The following is a 22352-nucleotide window of genomic DNA, read 5'->3' on the forward strand; positions in this document are numbered from 1 at the left end:
TGAATATGAAGGTTTAACAGAAGTGGATTTAAATCCACATTAAAGCTGGATCACTTTTTAAGCTAAGCATTTCGGTTTTATAAGCACTCATTTAAAGTAGTAAGTCAGTAACTGAGAGTTCTCATTTCATTACAAACTTCAAGATTTACCCAGAAAAAAAACAAAAAAACAAAAAAAACAGTCTTTAAAATTATTTTAATAACAACTGTTTAATTTACTTATTTCTCAGATGGAAAGCCTGGTAGGTTATTTCGGTAATGGCCTACAATTATATAGCATAACTTCGTACATATGAATTGCCTGGGACCCAATACAATCTAAAGCATAGAAATTCAAAGACATTTCCTAAGTATTCCCTCCATGAAAGGGGGGCTGGAGGGAGACCCCAAACTGTAGGTATTCCAAGTATACACCCCCACGCACACACCTAGACTCTGCCACATTCACTCGATTCTAAGAGAAGAGGCATACTGTTCAAAAACGGGCCGGGATTTCCCAGCCTTCTTGCTCATCAACCACACGTTCGGCTGGAGACACGACAGACAGCAATGCTGTGGCAAGTCTGAAACACCACACAGACTTTAAGATAGTGCAACAACTCATGTAGTCACCACTGGAAAAGGTACTCGACACAAATAAATTGTCTGAAGAAACCGACGTTCACTTCTTTTAATACTAAAGCTTTTTCCGAAACGTTCACTCATTGTAAGATGAAACTTTTCAAACACGCATTACATATTTGTATATGTGATGTTACCTTTTCTTGATGACACAGAGTCCTAGTGACAGACCACTGTCAGATGATGATGTCATACAGCGACATCCTCTAGGCTGGCCTAGCTGTCCTTATACTAAATGGTCAACAGTTTTCCACGGTTTTTCTGTATCCTTCCAAACCACCACTTCTGAACTGCTAATATGCTATGGGCTGGTAAATCAAATAATCAAACTTTCGCATAAAAACAAATGCGTGAGCTCTAACACGTAGAGACTCTGTGACTCTTGTGCGTTGCTCAAAGGCATTTAAGAAAAATTAAAATTCCAAGTTTCTCAGCTGTGTTCGGTTTTGAGGAGGCTTCTAGATTATGGCCTGATGAATGAGGCATCACTGTACATAAATATTTAAACAAGTTCATGTCTTGAGTATTAACAAAAAGATATAACCTAACATTAGTATTGTTGCCTTTTTAAACAAAGTATTCTATAACTTTAAGGTAACACTGGGTTCCAGGTTGTTTCCCCCCAGAAATGAACATAAATAAATGTCCTATTTTAACAGTATCAGTTTATCCAAACAAAGGAAAAAAAAATGAGGTGCAATCATGTCACAGTTAATGCATGTCTGCTTCCAATACATTCAAAGACAATATTTTTGTTTAAAAATCAATAGTTAAAATAGGACTTCTGCAGTCTGAGAATTCAAGATACTTAAAAAAATTTGTAAATACACATACATGCAAATTCTTCATATATACAAATTTTCACAAAATTAAGAAGTTGCAAAGAAATTAGAAGGATTACGGTGAATCTGACAAGCTACATTTAAATGCTTTACCACTGACATATTCCTGAATATAGCAGTCATAGTAGTTTTAATAAATTTTCTACATGGCCTTTTTATAAAATTTTCTCTTTTAGACATAAAAGTTAGTCACTAGAAGTCTTCTGAAATTCTAATTTAAGAATTCAAGATGTTCTCAATTCACTACTCATATTTTAAGGCCACTTTGGTAAAGGCATTGCAGCAAGAACACAAAAACGATAGCATATTTTCTAATATTTATTTTTTTCACCTGCAAACTGTAGCAAAACATGATCAGCTTTATTATGCAGACAGGTATCCCTCTACATTTTTAAAGAATTTAGGTATGTATAAATAGAAGAGCTCTTAGAAAGGAAAAATTCAAGAATGAATAAAACCTTCCAATTTTGACTTTGTAACTTTCCAGTAGCAATGGTTAAAATGATTTTAGGTCATTCATTCCAAGATATATGACAGCACCTTAAAAGTGGCTGATCTATTTCCCCAGTAACATTTCTCACATAACAATGTGTTAAAGTTACAAATACTGATATGCACAAATAGCTAATTTCTAAGAAAAATATGTACAGTACTGCAGCATAATGAATGTGGTATCTGCAATAACTTAATATTAGCCAATTTTTAATATACATGATACCGCTACCTTTTTCTGCCAATTCACAGGTTAAAAGTTGTTACTGGAGCCCTCTGTTTTGCACATATTACCTGGTGTTTAATACACAATGCAGGCTTTTTAAAGACTTCTCTTGTGTTTAAAGCTAAGATCAGTGAAACAAGACAACAGTGCAAGAGGCGGAGAGATGTAATGTGACCACGTAAAAGTTCGTTCCAGTAAAGTGTCTATATAAGGCTATAAGAAAGGATTGGTTGATGAGCTTCCCGTTGGAAACTGTCCTGTTGGTGCACCAGTCTAAAGGAAAACATAAGACGAAGCAGACATGTAAGAGTGGTGTATGTGGGGAAAATAGGAAAATAAACTTTATTTGATTAAATCTAATTAAACAGTATTTACATTAGAAATTCCTTTATAACTACTGGCAATTACATTTATTCATTACTGTTATCAGCAACATATTATCATAAAACTATTAGGTGGTCTTTAATACCCATTACTTCAGGGGCGCCTGGGTGGCTCAGTCGGTTAAGCGGCCGACTTCGGCTCAGGTCATGATCTCGCGGTCCGTGAGTTCAAGCCCCACGTCAGGCTCTGTGCTGACAGCTCAGAGTCTGGAGCCTGTTTCAGATTCTGTGTCTCCCTCTCTCTGACCCTCCCCCGTTCATGCTCTGTCTCTCTCTGTCTCAAAAATAAATAAACGTTAAAAAAATAAAATTTTTTAAAAAATAAAAAAAATAAAAAAATACCCATTACTTCATATAACTCTCATAACAGATTCTCAGAAAGGACTTGGCCCTTAAGAAAATGCATTTATGATTCAAACCAAACCTCCGACTTCAAGCCCTTTTCATACTGTTCACTAAACCTACAGCCACTCATAAAATGTCATGTTGACAAGAAAGCAGACAAGTCTCAAGTTCTAAAATAGCTTATTTACTGTCCATGTTTTGATCTGCAACTGATTCATGTGTGGTTTTTAAATCACAAAAGGATCGTGCATGACAGCCATCTCAATTTGTAAAATCTCATCACATGACATCAATAGAATAACAGCATCTAGCAGAGTCACAACCTGGTTTTCCTAATCCGCAAATAATACACAACAACTTATGCAAGTGCTTAAAACTGTGTCTCACTTACCATAAAAGGATTACTAGATACTCCAGCAGCTGCAACTTGACCAAAAGGGGTTACCACTGGCTTGCTTTGTCCAAATGCTGCAAAACCTGCACCTTGTTAAAACAGAACCACCGATTATAAGCCATACCTTTAAGAGACAATCTGGTAACTTGTAAAACTTCAGAAGGAGTTTCAGAGGAATTCCCACCAGGGCAATAGTAAAGTACCAATATGAAATTGTTGGGTCTCATGCTCTTTCATTTACCAGAGACAGAACTTCCTGTGGCACATCTCAAAAGAGCTTCCACACAGCTCCTCAGAAATGGTTAATTCTAATCTTTCTCAGCTACGTCAACTGCTGGCATTTCAAAGGATGGAGTTAACAGATGAGCCTGGGACAGACTATCTGAGACGGGCTCTGAGTGCAACACAATGGTTTCGTGTGAACAGCGCAGTATTCCTTAGGAAATATTTTATCATTATGGCTCTGCCATGGACCCAATTTTTACCTGACTTCAAAAAAGAAAACACACAGTCATCATTTAAGAATAATCTTCAAATCTATGGACTTTCAAACTTTAGCAAATGAACTTAATGGGTAAAAAAAACCACCCTGGTCTCTACTGAAAGTTCCCGAAAACCAGTAACAAACTCTATAGTTACCTAATTGGAAATGTGGTCTACACCACCAAAGTAAATAATTTATACAAAAAATACACACGCAAAACAAAAACACTCGAGGTCTTTTAAAATCAAGAGGAACATCAGAACATAGATATACTATTCAGACAGACACTGGGGATTCTGAGAAGAAGGGGTAGTCTTTAGAGAGTCTCTGATTTCTCCTAAATCTATAACCTGGTTACAAGAGCTCACCAAAGCACTCCACTTTCCAAGGCCCAAATCACCAAGGGCGTCTATATTTGCGTAGTAAACGTTAGCAGACAACGCCAACACCACGGCATTCTTTAGACGAGCCTCTCTGTCCAAACGTACAACGTCACGATACACGGAGGACATCTGAGGTGGACTTACAGCTAGTTGAGTGCTGGATCTTACCATTGGGCTGTTGAGGAAACGCTGTCTGCTGAGGGAAAGCTGCTTGGGCCGGGAAGGCGGGCTGCTGGAAGCTGCCACTAAAGCTGGTGGGCAGACTGTAGGGCGCAGGAGTCCCGAACCCCGCAGGCATGCTCATGGACGCGGTGCCAAAGGTCGCAGCTGACAGACAAAACAAGGGCTGATCATTTCCACACAACAGAGCAGGCTTTGTTTCTCATACCACATGTTACAGCACAATTTGCCTCGAAAAATATGAAGATGCACATTAAAGGCATTTTAAATTCCAAAACTCTTAACAAAGTTAGCAGTGAGCTTTAGCACTCTACAGTTGAACACAATCTATAACATTTTGTTCTCCTGAAACCCAACGAAGAATAAAGCTATCATTTGAAATCACAAGAAAACTTCTCAAAATAATTATAGAAAGTTCAAGTCTAAATAAATGGCAGTCAACTTTTAATCATCATGCAATTCACATGTATCCTAGCATACATTTTTTAGTTTCATTTTGCTATATACGTAAAATGGCCCAAAATTTAGTTTTGTCCACTGAACTGTCTACTATAATGTAATAAAGTATGTTCTGAAAAAAAATTTTTTAGACCTCTAAAAAATAGTTCACCAAAATTAACAAGACTTATAGGAGAAATAGGGTTAGAAGTAGGCCACTCAAAACCTATGCAGCTTTGTACCCAGAGCCCAAAAAGGGTAGGAGGGGGAGGGGTTTCTCTAATAAAACTACCCACAAAATTAAAAGAATATGTGAAGTTCCCAATACATCAATTCCAAAAGAAATATAGATGGATACCCATTTCTTGTTTGGAAGATAAACAGACTGCTCTGGATACAGGGTTTAAGGTTAGGACTGCTGAGTGAAAGAAATTGGGGCAAAATGCACAAAGACTGAAAAGGAAGTGAAATAAGCATTCTTAGAAAAGATGGATGTAGGGTGAATGAGCACTGTGATCAATACCGCACTGAAATCCGCGTGTGAACGACCAGTACGTATGTGGTAATGCTGCCATCCTTCCCCCACTTATAAATTACTTATAATCGAATCTGCATCACAGAAACACATGTAGTAGTAAAACAATTTATTACTTACTACTAGTGAAGATTAAAAACAGAACCTTCTGAAAAATGTCCTAGAAAAAGTCTCAGTAAAGTAAGAGCCAATAATGGTGCTTTTAATAGAGAATACTAGTAATTACAATAGTGAAATAGTGTTGGCATGATGCTATCAAAAACGTGGCAGTTCACTGAATTTCCTGATATAAAAAAATTTACCAATTTGACCTCTGATTTAAGGCATAGGAATTAATAACTAAAAATGTCACACAGACTTATATTTTATTGAAAAAAACCTGAGAGTCATGTTACAGATACTGCCCAAAGTAATCTTCATAATCCTATTGTTTATATCAAGGCAATTTTTCTCAATGAACCCAATTAGAATGCCAAATTTCTTGAAATTACTATTGATGACAGAAAGGAAAAACAAGCCACTAGGAAGCAAGTGAACTAAAGAATAATAAGCACACTGCAAGGGAAACAGAAGGGTTTCATAACAGACAACAACGCACTGACGAACTTTGACAAATCACTTTTAAGAAAGCACTAAAAAGCGCAACTTGTATACAGTTAAGCAAAACCAAACTCCATGGAATAATGTGGTAAGATGGTTTGCTGTGTCGAAAAGGTGTCAAAGTACTATGAAATCAAACTCAAGAAAAATAATCAAAAAAGCTATTAACATTCTAACGTGACCATGGAGGTAAGCAACAATGCTTTTCAGCGTTAAAAACAAATCACCACAATTTTCGTGTGACTTTAAATATAATGTAACCCCGATGCCACACATCCATGCCCACTCCATTTTAAAACATGGAAAAAACTCAATTCCACATGCAGGGATCCAGAACACTAGCAGAAGCTTCCACAAGCAGGTAGACAGATTGCCACACAAATCTAGGTATTAGTTGTGGCCACCTACCAAAATGAGCGTGAGGGAACACTTGAGAATGCATTGCTCCAGAAAGGCCTTACGGAAAGCCATAGAGAGACCAATGTCAATTAACTTATGGTTAACTATTGTCAAAACAAATCTGTTTCATTAAAAACTTTTAAAATTAGAATACACTGTTACAAAGTAGGTAGCATAAGAATACATATAAAAACATATCCACCGAGAGTTTTTTTAATTTCAACTATATTCACGACACTGTAATATTTAACCTGTTTGAAGTAAAAGGGAGATCGCCAATAATAAATACCAGAAAAATAAATATCAAATGAAAAAAAACATTTATGAAATCCACTTTTAAATAAATGCTAACGTATTTTTCGTATCAAGATACAACTGTGTCCATAACAAGACTTTGTAGGTCTCATGAATTACACCCCAAATTGCTATTCGCAGGATCATCTAAAATGATCTAGAATCTACCTTTTGCCTCTAGAAAGTCGGATCTTGCAGACAGCACCTGGATGATGTTTGACTGTTTTCTTTACAACTCTGTACACTAACTAAAAATACATAGATAACTCAAGCGAACTACGTATTATGAAAGGGAGAAATTATTCAATGCAGTTCATTAGAAAGGTAAGTGCAACTTTCAATTGAAAATGTTAATGGCTGAAAAGAGAGATGAGAAAAGTGCATCTTCTGCAAATCTTACCTGGCATAACTGAGGCCAGAGAGGTTACATACAAATAAACGTAATGAACAGAAAACAAGTTTAGGTTGTTAAGTACTAGAAACTTTTTGTTTGTGGGGGCGCCTGGGTGGCGCAGTCGGTTAAGCGTCCGACTTCAGCCAGGTCACGATCTCGCGGTCCGTGAGTTCGAGCCCCGCGTCAGGCTCTGGGCCGATGGCTCGGAGCCTGGAGCCTGTTTCCAATTCTGTGTCTCCCTCTCTCTCTGCCCCTCCCCCGTTCATGCTATGTCTCTCTCTGTCCCAAAAATAAATAAAAAACGTTGAAAAAAAAAATTAAAAAAAAAAAAAAAAAAAAAGAAACTTTTTGTTTGTTTTAACCTTCTGGAGTGGAATTGTTTCTAAAATACAGGTCCATCTATGTATGCTTTTTACATTAGCAAACTTTACCAATTAAATTTGGGGAAACAGAGCAACTGGGAGAGAAGAGTGGTTGTGAGTCTTGGTTCTGTCATTTTCTAACTACGAGACATTATGTAACCTCCACAGGCTTCAGTTTCCTCATTTGCAAATAGAGGGTACAGGTACAGGGATAACAATACCTACTTTATTTACAAAGCTGCAGTAAAAATAAATTTGACAATAAAATTTTTAAAATGATGTAAATATTCAATGGATGTATTTTACTTGCAAATCACTTTAAAAGATGTGTACTTAAAAGATACACCAGTACTGTGTTATGAATTCAACAAAGAGGTAATTCGGGGGAAGGGTTCTATAATAAATAAGGTAGGTCACTTTATGTTTATCTCCTTTCTTACAGCACGTTAAGTCTCTTGAGAAGTTCTACGATAAAATGCGGGTTAAATTGTTTATACCAGCATTTCCCATGCATATCTGAGCACAGAACCCTTTCCCATGGAGTATCTGATAACATCTCAAGAGACATGCTGTACAAAATACACTCTGATAAAAACCGACCTTTAGTCAACAGTGACTGCGAACCAATATGAATTGCTGTTGCCTCAGCCTGCAACAACGATGCCCTCTCAAGTTCTAGCCCTGGAATGCTGTAATGCCCATTCTGGATACACCACCATGTATAAGGAATCACAAGTTACACATTATTTTGTGACTAGCTTCCTTTATTTTAGCCTGATGTTGCAGCATGTCCGCTTCATTATTTTTCGTCAGTATTTCATTACTTTTTATTATCAAGCAAATTCCCTTGTATGATTATAACACATCCGGTCTACCCCTTCATCAGTTGATGGACATTTTGAGTTGTTTCCTCCCTTTGGCTATCATGAATAATGCTGCAACGGAACATCTGTGCGCCAGTTTCTATGTGGATGTACATTTTCATTTCTCTTAGGTATATTCTTAATGAGCGGAATGGGTGGAACCAGTGGAAACTATGCTAGTTTAGAAGAGTTCTAGGTACAAATATTTGTGCCGTTAATTAATTTCGAACCCTTAAGGCAAACCCATCAAACCAGTCTCCCCCTAGATAATAAAACAAGGACACTAGCCTAGATGCTACTGTGATTTTCAGCTCTACATCTCTATTAAGTTTACCTCCTGGGGGGGGGGGGGGGAATCTTTAAAATCTTTGTTCATTCATTCATGTGGCTCAGTCAGTTGAGCATCTGACTCTTGATTTTGGCCCAGGTCATGACCCCAGAATCGTGGGATCGAGCCCTGCGTCGGGCTCTGGAGCTGCACGTAGAGCCTGTGTAAAGGTTCTCTCTCTCCTTCTGCCCCTCTCCCCTCACTCTCTCTAAAATTATTATTTTTTTAAATCATTCATTAAAATGAAGTTAGGGAAATAATAAAGACTTTTCATTCCACAGCAAAGGAGAGATTGAAGAGTTTTAACAGAATTTCATAATAATTGAAAACTGTATTAAATCTGTTAGATTTAAGGTCTCAAGAGCCCTCTTTTTTTAAAAAAATGCTATTACAGAATCCTAAAATAAAAAAGGTCTTAGGCCATACTGGCTGATATCCTAATGAAAGTTTCTATGTAACATGGCAGAAGAAAATTAAAGCCTCAAAGCTTTATAGATGCAGAAGAAAAATTATTAAAATATGTATTTTAAGAAAGAAATGTTATCAGTAAAGTTTTACATTTTATTATGCAATCCGTCTTTCAAAAGCTACTTCAAATGGAATTCAACAATATATTTGAAAGCAACAAAAAATATTTCCTAAAGAATATTAATTTTGACACTGGAAATTCCTGAGCATAGTGAGCATAGTGTATTTGTCAAAATGTTGCTCATATTTCAACTTCAGTAGAAACATATATAGCTAACATTTACTTTTCATCAATTCTGTAACAATTTAATGAAGGTGACCAATGTGATAAATCAAAGCAGTTTATAAAGAGAAATTTTTTAACCTTGAAATAAAAATTTATGGACACAGATTTACCTTTCAATAAATTTTTCTTAGCCTAATACTAAAATTACCTTATATTATCTGAACATATACTGTATGTTTTATATTAATGTACATCCTATGTAGAACCTTAACTTTAAAGAACTTTCATACTCTACATAAAATAAGCAAAAAAATAAAAAATAAAAAGCCCTTAATTCTAATGACAAAACTAACTTCAAGGTAGTCATGAAAGGAAAATAATAGGAAAGATTTACCATACAGGACAATGCAAACACCATGCAAAGATGATTTGTATCATCTAAATTCTCACAAAAACCCTGCCAATAGGAGAATATTATTCACATTCTATAGAGAAGGCCAACAATAGGGCTCAGAGAAGTTCAATCAATACAAGTAGTTTTAGCCAAGGCACAATTTGAATTTCCATCTTTCTGTTGTCAAATGGGGTTATGATAGCTATAAATGTTTCAACAGTATCTTGTCAATAATTTTAAACACTCAACAAATGTTAGTACATCTTTCTATCATCTTTATTCATCACACAACTAATACATAAAAAGCATCTTAAGATCACCGCAAGTAAATACTAAATCAGGATTTGAACACAAGTCTGGCTGTACCCAAAACATATCCACACTTAACTTTTCTGAGCCTCAGTTCCCTCAGCTGTCAAGGAGTGATTAAAACATTTATTTGATGAGAGCTAAAAGGATTAAACGACACAATGCACAAATCCCTATGTGACGTGAGACATTTTACAAATTCATTCCGCCAAGTCAAAATAGCATGCTAAGAAAGGGAAATGTTACATGTATCATAACTGATGAATATTTTTGTCTGAAACACACAGAAACGAAAACAATCACTGATTAGGTGTACTTGAATTCTAACAAACACAAACCATTTTTTAAAAATTATCTGTGAAAATACTTATTAAACATCGATCATGCGAGATACCAACAAATTATGACTAAAGACATTTATTTAAAAGGAAAGTTATAGTTCAAACTCCATTAATACCACAATTCTTAATCTTGCCTATGACAGAGATTTACTAGTAAATACCAATTCTTATGGCACAAATTATGTTACAAGCACCTTACTTTTTCCAGATTCCACACCAATATATGCCATACGCTGAAAGCTTTAGTTCTAAATGTACCGGGACACATACACAAAAACAGAGCTGGCCAACTTGAGGTTTACTGGGTATCCAGCAACTCCACACACACTTGTTGACGCTCCAAGGTACTGGCCAACAGTTCTGGTGTTCAGGTTGATAAGACAAAAATCAAAGAGGCTCAATACAAAAAAATATGTGGCTGGCTTGCGGTATGAACCAAAAACAAAAAAAGGGAAGGAATAAAGAGGATTAAAAAATTATCAAGAGAAAATATTAAAATACCATTCCCTAAATCAAATCAGGTTTGTGTAAGTTAAAAAACGTGAACACTCTAAGAGAGATAAGCACTGGAAAAGATGTGATTTTTAAGACCTCACGTAACAAAGCTCATTCCTTCCTTGCCATCTCGTGGAGAGGAAAATAAGAAACAAAAAAACTTCTCGTAAGTTTTTTCTATTAAGACTGAATGAGTAGTAACCAGTAATTCCAAAACCCGATCACCAAATAAGTCAGAATTTCGGTGTTCAAAGTCCCACCTTGGTCACAAAGTGGCTGCAGGGCGCAGGGCTCTAAGGAGGCCTCGCCTCCACACTTGGGCTTCCTCACCTGAAGAATGAAAGCAGGGAATGGGGACCAGGGGGCGCTAGAGAATTTCTAGGGTTCCTCTCAAATATTAGAAGTCCAGGATTTTATAAACTTTCAGCTAGCGTAGTTTTTTTTTTTTTTTTTTTTTTTATGTTTTCACATTTATTTATTTTTGAGAGACAGAGAGAGACAACGTGAGTGAGGGAGTGGCAGAGAGAGAGGAAGACATAGAATCCAAAGCAGGCTCCAGGCTCTGAGCTGTCAGCACAGAGCCCGACGCGGGACTGGAACCCACGAACCACGAGATCATGACCTGAGCCGAAGTCAGACGCTCAACCGACTGAGCCACCCAGGCACCCCCAGCTAGTGTATGTCTTTATGGACAAACTCTTCCATCCACTTCCCATTCACTACAGTAACAAAGAAGAGCTTTATTTTCTGATGTTCTTCCCATGATGTCTTTGTAATAAATACCTTTTCCAAAGCTTTCTGTTCTATAATCTATATTTATTTCTTACCTGTTGCTCCTCTGGCATTGGTCTGAAATGGATTTGTAGAAGATGCCACAGAAGGACCAGCAGCAGCAACAAATGGATTTGTGGAAGGCGTAGCTTTAAAAAATTAGAAAATATGCTATGAAATCCTAACATATTTGTATTCAGTCATTTAAAATATTTGTTCATACATCTATGAAGATCAGAAAACTAGAGCTTTTGGATAATAAATTGTTGCTCTGACTGCCTTCCAGTACCTGTAAGAAAATGTTCTACAGTATACACAGGCTCTTTAGAAAATCCGGTATATATACCAGAAACACGTACCTCCAAATGGAGCAGGCACACTCGAAGAAGCAGGCTGTGTCTGTGCAGAAGCACCCACGGGCACTGTTCCAAAAACATTGCTGAAAATAAATACAGAAAGAGTTCTTTTTATTCATTTTTTAAAGCAAGGCTAATCTATCTATAGGGTGGCCATAAAATGTGGAAACAGGTAATACTGAACACATCATGTATCACAGCTGTTCTTAAACTCTGGAGTCCGGTCTCATTTACATTCTTTTTTTTTTTTTTTTTTTTTTTTTTAACTAGGCTCCCCGCCCAACATGGGGCTTGAACTAAGGACCCTGAGATCAAGAACCGCGTGCTCTTCTGACTGAGCCAGCCAGGAGGTCCAGGACTCATTTACGCTCTGAACCGAGAACTCCAAAGAGTCTTTGTTTAAATGTGCTATATTAACAATACGTATATACAGAAATTAAAATGGAAAAATTTTTAAATCTTATACTTTTAAAATTAACTATAAAGCCATTATACACTAACGTGAGTAGCATTTTTAGGATAAAGAACTATATTTTCCAAAACGAAAGGAACTTAAGAGTCACAACATTTTTGCAAATCCCTTCAATGGCTGGGCTTAACAGAAGATCAATCTCCTGTAATATGTCGTTTATGTAAAAGTGTATGAAAAAAACTGCTCTCATAGACATCTAGCTAAACAAACTAGGAGAATCTGAATAGTTTCTTCAGACACTTGTGAATATTTTCCTTGACATCACAGCCAAAACGACAGTGATAATTTCCTAAAGGTTAGCTACAAAATGGAATTTGAAATCCTATCAATGAACTCCTTTGTGCTCTCTGAAGTAACATCTACTAATCTATCTTGCACTTTAAATGAATCTTTTACCATTTTTGTATCATTTGGGAAAATATCTGATACAAATCTTCCAAATGTTAACAATTTCCTTATACAAAATCAAAAACTATCACTGCTCATCTTATCAAAAAGTAATGTAGAGCTGTCGAGTTCATGATGGAGTCAATAAATTTTCCAAAATTCTAATATTTGCTTTGGAAGTGTGAATTTTATCAGTTATTTTCCTTAAAGTGACAGACTTCAATTATTTCATTTTTGAGAAAATGTGTGCCAAATATCCAAATCTGAATAACCATGGTTTATCAGTCTTAAGGAAAAATGGCGTTCCATAAAACAAGTGGCTGGTTCATTCCACAATTTAACCACACAAGCTGATTTTCCAGAAGCTACCTACCATACTTCAATATGCACCAGAACCACGTGATGTATACCTTATCTGAATACACAGCAAGTTAAGAAAACATTATGTAAGGGTCAAGATTTAATAAAGTTAAATTTCTTTACTGTTTCATCAAGAATATTTGTAAGAATATATACATAAGTCATGGGGACGTAATGTACAGCATGGTGACTACTGTCAATAATATTGTAGTTCGTACTTCAAAGTTATCAAGAGAGTAAATCCTACAAGTTAGCTTTGTGTGGGGACGGACACAAACTACATTTACTATAATCATTTCCCAGTGCATACAAATATCAAACCATTATGTTGTACACCTGAAATCAATGTTAAATATCAATTATACCTAAATAAAAAAAAATTAGAAGAAGAATATTCAGAAGAAAAACAATCAAGACTATTCACAAGTAAAACTGAAAGTGGTGTAAGAAATACAGTGACTATTACATGACTAGGACAGTTGGTGTCATGGCCTTAGTCTGTGCTATGGCACTACCAAGTTTTTACTTGCCATTGTTTTTGTGCCATCAATACAAATGTCAAATACTGAAAACACAACTAACCCCTCAGAATTATTATGAATAGAGTTTGGACTTCACAGACCCCTTGGAAGCGTCTCAGGTACCCGAAATGTTCCATGGACCACATTGTGGACCACTAAGATACTGTAATATAATACCAATAAACCACCTGTTAAATATACCTCTCTGTTTCCAGACTGTATGGTTACCTTGCAATAGGTCACGACTGTTATCTAACATAGACAATCTTAATGAAAGAAAAATAATAAATACTCTAAACTGTTCTTTGGATTCAATTTTTCCCATCTGGCTGTAAAATTAATTACTAGAGAGTCCAAGTCATTAGCGTTATAATCCTCCCACTTCTCCCTAGAAAAGATGCTAAAAGAAAATTAAAAAAAAAAAAAAAAACACACCTCAGATAACAAAAGAAAGAAGAGACAATCTACAGGACAGAAAACACTTGGATAAAACACTGCACAGCTAAGTCACCTATACTTCTGGGTCTGTTTCCTTACTACGAAATGAAGAAGTTACAATTAGAAGTGTTTTTAAAGATCTATTGCTGTTAAAATGTGTTAGACTTCCTGCTGCCTAGAATTCCTTCATTCCACACGAATCTGAGCACAGTAATGGATATGCTATGTGTACCAGCGGGACACCGGAGAGATACAGAACGGGGTCTTGAGTTGTCTTGCAAACATATCTAAAAATGTTTATTTACAACTAAAGCTACATGTTACTTCCAGTGTTTAGTCTTCGTGACTGAAAACTGTACCTTAAAAGTATATAATTTGCTAAATGGATTCTCTGCTCAGTATAATTAAATCCGTATATAACTCTCCATTTTGAGACGTGTACATACTCTCAATTACACTTCCGTGTTCAAGGAAGAGAAGTAACAAAACCTTTGAGTAAGTAAGATAAAATGGCAATCACTCAAGGATTATATTTTAATTAGCAGATTCAACTCCGTTTCTGCAAACTTACAAAAATATTCAAGAATTTTAAAAATGTGTCCCCAAACAGCCATTATTTAACATCATTATTCAGCGTTGAATTAAAAAACAAAAAAGAGAAGACACGAAGCAGGAACACGGACAAAGACAAGGTACCTGCTAGCATTACTTGTGGAAGTATACGCGTTACTGGACGTGGCCGCGGAGCTGAAAACGCTGTCGAGTTCTGCCAGGGCTGCGTATTTGTCTGAAGATGCACTTGACTGACTGGGAACTGAAACCACAGAACCAACAGGAGGTTTACCTGTGGTCCCAAAACCACTCCCCTGATCACCACCTATAAACAAACAAAAACGATTACACCGAAAACTTAGTTATTATGCTTTCAATTTACCAACCACATGTGCCATGAAACACATGCAAATTTAATTTTTCAAATTTTTTAATTTTAGAGAGAGAGAGCACATGAGCAGGGGAGAGGGGCAGAGGAGGGAGGGAGAGGGGGAGGGGGAGGGGGAGGGAGAGAGAGAAAATCTCAAGCAGGCTCCGTGCTGCACATGGATCCCACGACTCTGGGATCATGACCCTGAGTCGCAATCAAGAGTCGGGATATTCAACCGACTGAGCCACCAAGGTGCCCTGAAACATGTAAATTTAAAACTACTTTAATGCTAAGCGAATAAATAGACAAGAATTCTGTAGTGTTATCTAATAAACTATCTACAAACTATTAGACAAGATTAATTGCTATACACACCACTGTGGTAAAGACAGGATACAGTTTCTGTAACAAAAACTAAGGTGGGGCACCTGGGTGGCTCAGTCAGTTAAGCATCCAACTGCTGATTTCAGTTCAGGTTATGATCTCACAGTTCGTGAGTTCGAGCCCTGCGTCCTGCGTTGGGCTCCACACCGACAATGCGGAGCCTGCTTAGGGGATTCTCCATCTCCCTCTCTCTCTACCCCGCCCCCCATTTGCACGCACTCTCTCTCAAAATAAATAAACTTAAAAACAAAAAGCAAAGAATCTGTACCATTGTCTAAATTATGCATAAGGAGCAAATTCTCAAAGTGCTACATTAACATCTCCAAAACAGGTGCGTGTCATTCAAGTGAACATAAAAATTTCTAAAATGCCAGACCTAATGAGAACAATCCATTAATAATACCATCTTCCCAGGGTTTTCCATGAAAAAAATTAGAGACAGTAGTACGAGGAAACATTTACACAGCACTTATTATGTGCCAGGCACTGTTCTAAATGACTTAGATGTGATAATACATATGAGCTCAATGCTATTACTGCCCTATGAGATGAGATGAGAAAACAGCTACAGAGATTCGGATGCAGAATCCAGTCCAAAAGCAGACCTCTACTGTTCCCTACCACACTGTGCATTCTGAGAGGCAAAATACTGGCCTTAAGATCAAAACCAGGTATAAAAATATTCTATAAAACTAATGGCTTTTAATACCAAAATATTAATAGTAAAAATAGCTCAAAATGAATATATTATAAAAACAACCAAATAACGCTCCAGTCAGCATTATTAATTGGATTTGCTGGCCCTCTATAGCCTCAGAACAGTGAAGCATGCTTTCTAAGACAAAATTAAATTTTGTCAATTATTTTCTTTTAGAATTAGAAGTTTACAAATAGTTCCTAGTTTTCTAGGCCTTCCAAAAGACCTATTATTATTTCACATCAAAAATGTGCCGAATGGTCATGAACATTTAGTGTACGCAGAATTTCTTTACAACTAAAAAAAGCATAACAACCTTAAATTGCAATAAACACAACCGAATTCAGAGGACTATGTTATTACAAATTTGTATTTATTTTGTGTAAAGCTTAATACCTTGCCCAGCACTAAAGATATTGTCTAAATTAGCAAGTGCTGCGTATTTGTCTGTAGTCTGCAGACCAGCTTTGTTCGTTGAAACTTTACTAACAGCTGATGCTGTTTGATGACTCTGGGAAGTATTGAAGGTTCCAAAATCAGCACTGGAGGATTTGGGGAAGTTATCAAAATGAGCAAAATTAGCATTTACTGATCCAGCACTTCCACCTGTAACAGAATAAACAGAACACTTGAAATTTCTAGACTTTTCCCAAAATCCTTTGATAGATTATATGATCATTTCTTCCTTAAGTGTTCTATAAGCAATCTTACATTCTTAGAATTAACAACTGGCAAGCGGTATTCAACTTTAATCTTCTATTTACGTATGACTGTAATTTGGGGAACTAGATTTTTAAAGATCCTGGCAACATGGAGCGTAACAAATTTCTATGTGTAATTATCTACCCTGAAGCGAAGACTATAATTCACAGAGGAGTAATTCCATGCTTGCTGGGTTTGAGACTTAGTTACCTTAATATTCATATATACATATATATATGTGTGTGTATATATATATGTTAATACATTATACATATATATACACATTACACGTATATATGTTAATATTCATATATATGTGTATACACACACACACACAGTCTCTCTCTCTCTCACACATATATATTACTATGACCTTTTACTAGTTCTCCCTAAACGGATTTCCATCGACAAGATGCAAAGTATTTTATGCTATAAGCTCTTACAGCTCCAATGGAGACCTGGTGGCAACAAATCCCAGAGCAGAGATTTAAAATGTTTAAGATGTACTGTTTTGATCCACAATTTCTTAAAAAGTGGTCTTTGAGCTCTGGAACTTATTTTACTTGAAGAGTTAATATTTAATTCCACATAATAATATTGTAATATATATACAGTATCAGTAAAATCATACCCTATTATATAGTTCAAGGAATAAAAATTATAGCATACTATATATAATCTTCTGAGACTTATAAGATCATAATTCATCTAATGGCCTATCGTACATCCTGCTAAGATTTTGAAGACTGTTCTGGTTACCAGAGACTTTCCTAAAGCACTACCAGAAGACTAAAGCCAGAATAGTTCATTTTATGCTTTTGATGCTATACTGTTGGTATTAGTTCTTCACACCTACACATTAGTTTCAGCAATGAGAACAGTATATACATTACATCTATATATTAAAGTAACAGCAAAGCACAATTAACATATTTTAAAAGCAGAAAGAATACAGCCCTATTTAAAAAAGAGAACACAAACACTTTCCCATCAATCAGTGTATTTCAGACACTCTAAAATAAATATGGATAAAATTTCTTCCAGGAATAAACTCCAGTCCTTTGCAATTAAAAGTAGTGTGTGTTGGTATTTTAAGACTGTGGTCTGTTACAAGTAGCTGGTGAACATAGTACACAATACTAATCTTTCACAATTTTTATGATGAAATTTATTTCAAATTATTAAAAACTGAACTATTAAATCAACTCTTTTACTGTACACTATTGTGCTCTCTAAGTCTGAGCTTAGTAACAGTGAAGACACAGAAATGAGAGTTTCAGAATGATTACTATTAAAAGATGAATAACATTCTATAATCGAAAAATCCATGGAAGAGCATAAAACATACAAATCAGTAAAAGATGCCTACTTGACAACACAACTTACTGTTGGAAGCCTGGAGAGGAAAAGCTGAAGTAAATTCACCAAAACTGCAGCTAGATGAAAGCATTCTAAATGCTGGACAGCCAGAAATTATGTAAATGATGGAATTTAAAGAAGAAAAAAAAAAGAAAAGTGAAAGAAAAGGCTTTATAAGACAATACACAGAGTTAAAAGTTGAAAGAAAAGTCATCAGCCAAAGATCTCAACAAGGGTTCAACGGGATTCTGGAAACAATACTTAGTTCAGGGGAGAGTACTCACTGTCCAAAGCCCAATTCCTGCACAGAAAACTACTTCCAAGTCTGATTAAAGTGACTGTGAAATAATCTACTCTTGACTAATAGACTGACAATATTTATTGTCTCAAGCTTGCTGCCCTGAAAATTACTTACGTTTTTATTTCTATGGAAGCAATCAATTAGCTTCCTTTACTCAAAGCCTAAACCAATGTGTTCTGAGAACCTAATTTTGAGGACTGTAACGCTCCTGTGCCTAAGAAATTTAAGGAAGATTCATATGCAGGAAAAGGAAGAGAACAGACACTGTGAATTAGACAACACACCAAGGAGTTCAAAAAACCAGATGAACACAGAAAAAAATAAAGATTTCAGGTTTCCCCAGAGCTTTGTAAGATAGAACTATTTTTAAATCAAATAATTATAGAATTTAAGTTTAGAATAATTTTTTAAACTACGTGTAGAGAGTTTTGTATGTCAAAACGTTTACGCGTGACGCGGAGAAGCTCTACCTGGAGTTTGGGGCTGAAAAGGAGAGCGACTTGCTGTGGGGAAACCTCCAAAATCACTCGAGCCACTAGACTGTCCAAATGCACCAAAGTTTGCAAAATCTGCATTTGCAGAGTTCTGGGCTGTAAATGGTAAGGAACAATATATGTTAATGAATATGAAAATTATAAATGAAAAATATGACAAATGAATTTAAGAATCTTATGAGAAGTTTCTGTTTCACAACTTACTTTAAAGAGAATTCATTCAGAATCCAATTTTAAATCCTGCCAGTGCTGATTTAACCCAATGCCAAACAATTCATTAAAGGGTAGCCAAAAATTTCCCAAAACACTTTGTACAACAATAAATTTGTACACAATACCCTTTGAGTGACCTCCGGAATAGTACTGCAAAAGTGACTCTACTGAAGGAAACTCTAAGAGCATGAAATATATGAGTTACAGTAAAGCAAACTGAGATGTAGGATATAGATTACATTCTGGGAAACCCAGATTTAAAATGGTGGTGAGTGATTCATCAGCTTTGTGAATCTAAAATAATGATACAAAGAAGTTTAAATTTCATTAATATTCTTTTTGGTTTTTTTTTTTCCGAAGTTTACAACCATCTCACATCATGGCACGTAAAAATGAAAAAACTTAAATGTTTAACAAGGACATGACTGCCAAATAAATCACAGATAGTCACATTCTCTTCGAAGGCTGCTGTTCTGGCGAGTCTGGGTGACATCTGACTCCTGATTTCACCTCAGGTCATGATCTCATAGTTGTGAGATCAAGCCCCGAGTCGGTCTCCCAAGTCAGACATGGAGCCTGCTTAAGATTCTCTCTCTCTCCCTCTGCCCCCTCCTGCTCATGCTCTCTTAAGGCGGGGGGGGGGGGGGAAGCCTGCTATTTTTAATACATATTAAAATTTGAGAAATGAAAATAGCAAAATTTGTGACATTAGTGTACTTCAGACTCAGTGAAAAAGACCAACTGGTATTTGCCACTTGTCATTAACCTAAGAACAATTTTTTAGGCTTCCCTAAACTTAAAATATGTAACTAAATACAACAATTCAAAAGGTTGTTTTTTTTTTTTAAAGGCTACAATAGATGCTGAATTAAGATTTTTATAGAGAATATAATAAGAAGTGGTTGGTATGTAAGAAAAAGAATGCTAAGTGGTAAGAATGAAAAGCATGCCCAAAAGATAAAGGTTAAATGCCATCAACATAGTACAAGTCAGCTACTTTAAATCTTTTGCAGGCAATTCTACTTCAAAAAGCTTTCATAAAGAAATAATCTTGCAAATGAGTATGGCTGCATCTAATAGCTAAATGATTTGTTTTAAAATAATAAAACAAATTTAAAACTCAAATGGCCAGCAATGAGGGATTGCTTAAATTATGAAACATCATACAAAGAAATATAATGCGGCCATTTAAAAAATCACATAGAAGATACAGTCCTCTTCAAAAATACTTATGATGAAGTATATCAAGATAAACAGGCCAAAAAGTGCCAAATACATTTTCATCTGCCAATTTTGTCAGCATGGTATCATATGCACAGAAAATCTGCATTTTCATTAACTTGTAGTGGTGAGTTTTCAGATTGTTATAGTTTACTATAGTTATAGTTTATTGTTATTGTTATAGTTCACCAAGCTTTTGCAATGGATATGTATTCTAACTGTACATCAACGAAAAAAAAGTTACTAAACAAATTTTCCACTAATGAAGTAAAACATTACTCTAGGGAAATGATCAAAAAAACCTAACAGCATTTTATGTAATTACTATGTTGTGTATATCCGAAAGGGTATATGACTATAGGGGGAAATGCACCTGAACTAGATAGTCCTCCTTTTACTAGACACCTGTGACACCTCCCTCCCTGTGTCCTCACACCCAGCACTTGTGACAGGTGGAGTGCTATCCTACATACACCTATCGCTGCTCGCACTGTTGAAAACCTTTTCTAAAGACGTTTGTCCTCTCTCTCAAACATCACACAGACGTATCTAAATTAAAAGGCTGCTTACTGCTTAACACAAAAAATTCTGTATTTTCTGGATACTCTGAAATCTTTTGTTATTGTTTTTACTTATTACCATGATAAAATTCAATTTCTTTATAGGCTGAAATTTTACTTGAACAAATGAAATACATCTATCCCTTGGAGAAACAGGAATTGGGTCCCTAAGCTGCTTTATCACTTATAATCTCAAATATAGTGAATAAGTAGCCTATATTAATATATATTCTACTTTTAACATATTTAGAACACTACAGGAGAAATATACATTTAACGTGTTTCAAACATCATCATTAAGAAATCAGTTCAATGTAATCCATTTTGTTAGTCAAGTCTATTTTTATCAAATTTATAAACACTGGTGTTTCCAACCAGAGCACCAAACACATTAACCAAATATCTATTCATTACAGCAAAACAGGACTTTGTAATACCTCTTTCAGTCTTTATATGGAGACACTAAATCTATTCAGTGTCTTCAACAACTGGTTATGGTCAATTTTAAAATTTCTAAGTACCGTGGAATGAAACTTTAGTAACCACAACTTTGGAAATTAAACACTAATAAATTCAATAATGTGAAAATTACTGTCCGGAACCACCTCAAGCAACTACCATACAAAGAAAGATAAACTAAACGGAATGTGACAAAACAATAATAGATGCTTTTTAAATAATCTTATCTCAAAAAGTACAAAGAAGTGGGGCTCCTGGGTGGCTCAGTCAGTTAAGCGTCTGACTTCATCTCAGGTCATGATCTCATGGCTCTTGAGTTGGAGCCCCGGGTAGGACTCGGTGCTGACAGCTCAGAGCCTGGAGCCTGCTTGGGATTCTGTGTCTCGCTCTCTCTCTGCCCCTCCCCCGCTTGCACACTGTCTCTCTCTCTCTCAAAAATAAATAAACATTTAAAAAAAATTTTTTTTAAAGTACAAAGAAGTAACCTCAGTTTAGAATTTAAGGCACCAAGTTAATCAGCCTGAATCTAGCTGGAAACTGTCTTTCCTCTTCAGTGAGAAACAGGTACTCCTGAGAAAGGGAGATAAACGTAGGGATGAGAGATAGAAACTGACTGCCTTCATCATGAATACAGCTGACAAATACACTTTGTTTCACCTACATGTTTAAATTCTTTTTCATCAACCCAACATTTAAAAAGACAACATCTTACATTAAATAAACAAGATTTCCTGCTTTTCTTAAAAGAAAATCAGTGAATCTAGTAATCCTGAGCCTGACTGACCATGTGGCAACAGGAGATTAGAACACCTTCCTGTGCACACGGTTCCTTCCACACTGCATTGTATTACTCACTTGTGTTGACTGGATGGCAAGACAAAAGTTTGAGATCCCCAGTAAGGTGTGACAAAAATCAATTACAGTTTACAGTTCATAGGGC

At 35.9% G+C, this 22352-nt stretch overlaps 1 protein-coding gene across 6 annotated transcripts in view; it reads right to left on the reverse strand.

Moving 5' to 3' along the window:
* Positions 1-1767: 1767 nt before the first annotated feature.
* AGFG1 (ArfGAP with FG repeats 1) overlaps positions 1768-22352 on the reverse strand; it is a 77905-nt gene continuing 57320 nt past the window's right edge. The window contains exons 6-14 of one of the 6 annotated variants that reach the window (XM_049614784.1): positions 18936-19055; positions 18192-18263; positions 16500-16709; positions 14797-14914; positions 11926-12005; positions 11623-11715; positions 4338-4496; positions 3300-3391; positions 1768-2453 (exon numbers count right to left, since the gene is read on the reverse strand). In XM_049614784.1, the coding sequence (XP_049470741.1) occupies positions 2394-2453; positions 3300-3391; positions 4338-4496; positions 11623-11715; positions 11926-12005; positions 14797-14914; positions 16500-16709; positions 18192-18263; positions 18936-19055 (1004 nt within the window). In that variant the 3' untranslated portion in view covers positions 1768-2393. Of the gene's footprint in view, positions 2454-3299; positions 3392-4337; positions 4497-11622; positions 11716-11925; positions 12006-14796; positions 14978-16499; positions 16710-18191; positions 18264-18935; positions 19056-22352 lie in introns of all 6 variants that reach the window. The other 5 variants (XM_049614783.1, XM_049614782.1, XM_049614786.1 and 2 more) reach the window with 5 other exon arrangements.

Source organism: Panthera uncia (assembly GCF_023721935.1).
Source record: "Panthera uncia isolate 11264 chromosome C1 unlocalized genomic scaffold, Puncia_PCG_1.0 HiC_scaffold_3, whole genome shotgun sequence".
Lineage (NCBI taxonomy): Eukaryota > Metazoa > Chordata > Mammalia > Carnivora > Felidae > Panthera > Panthera uncia.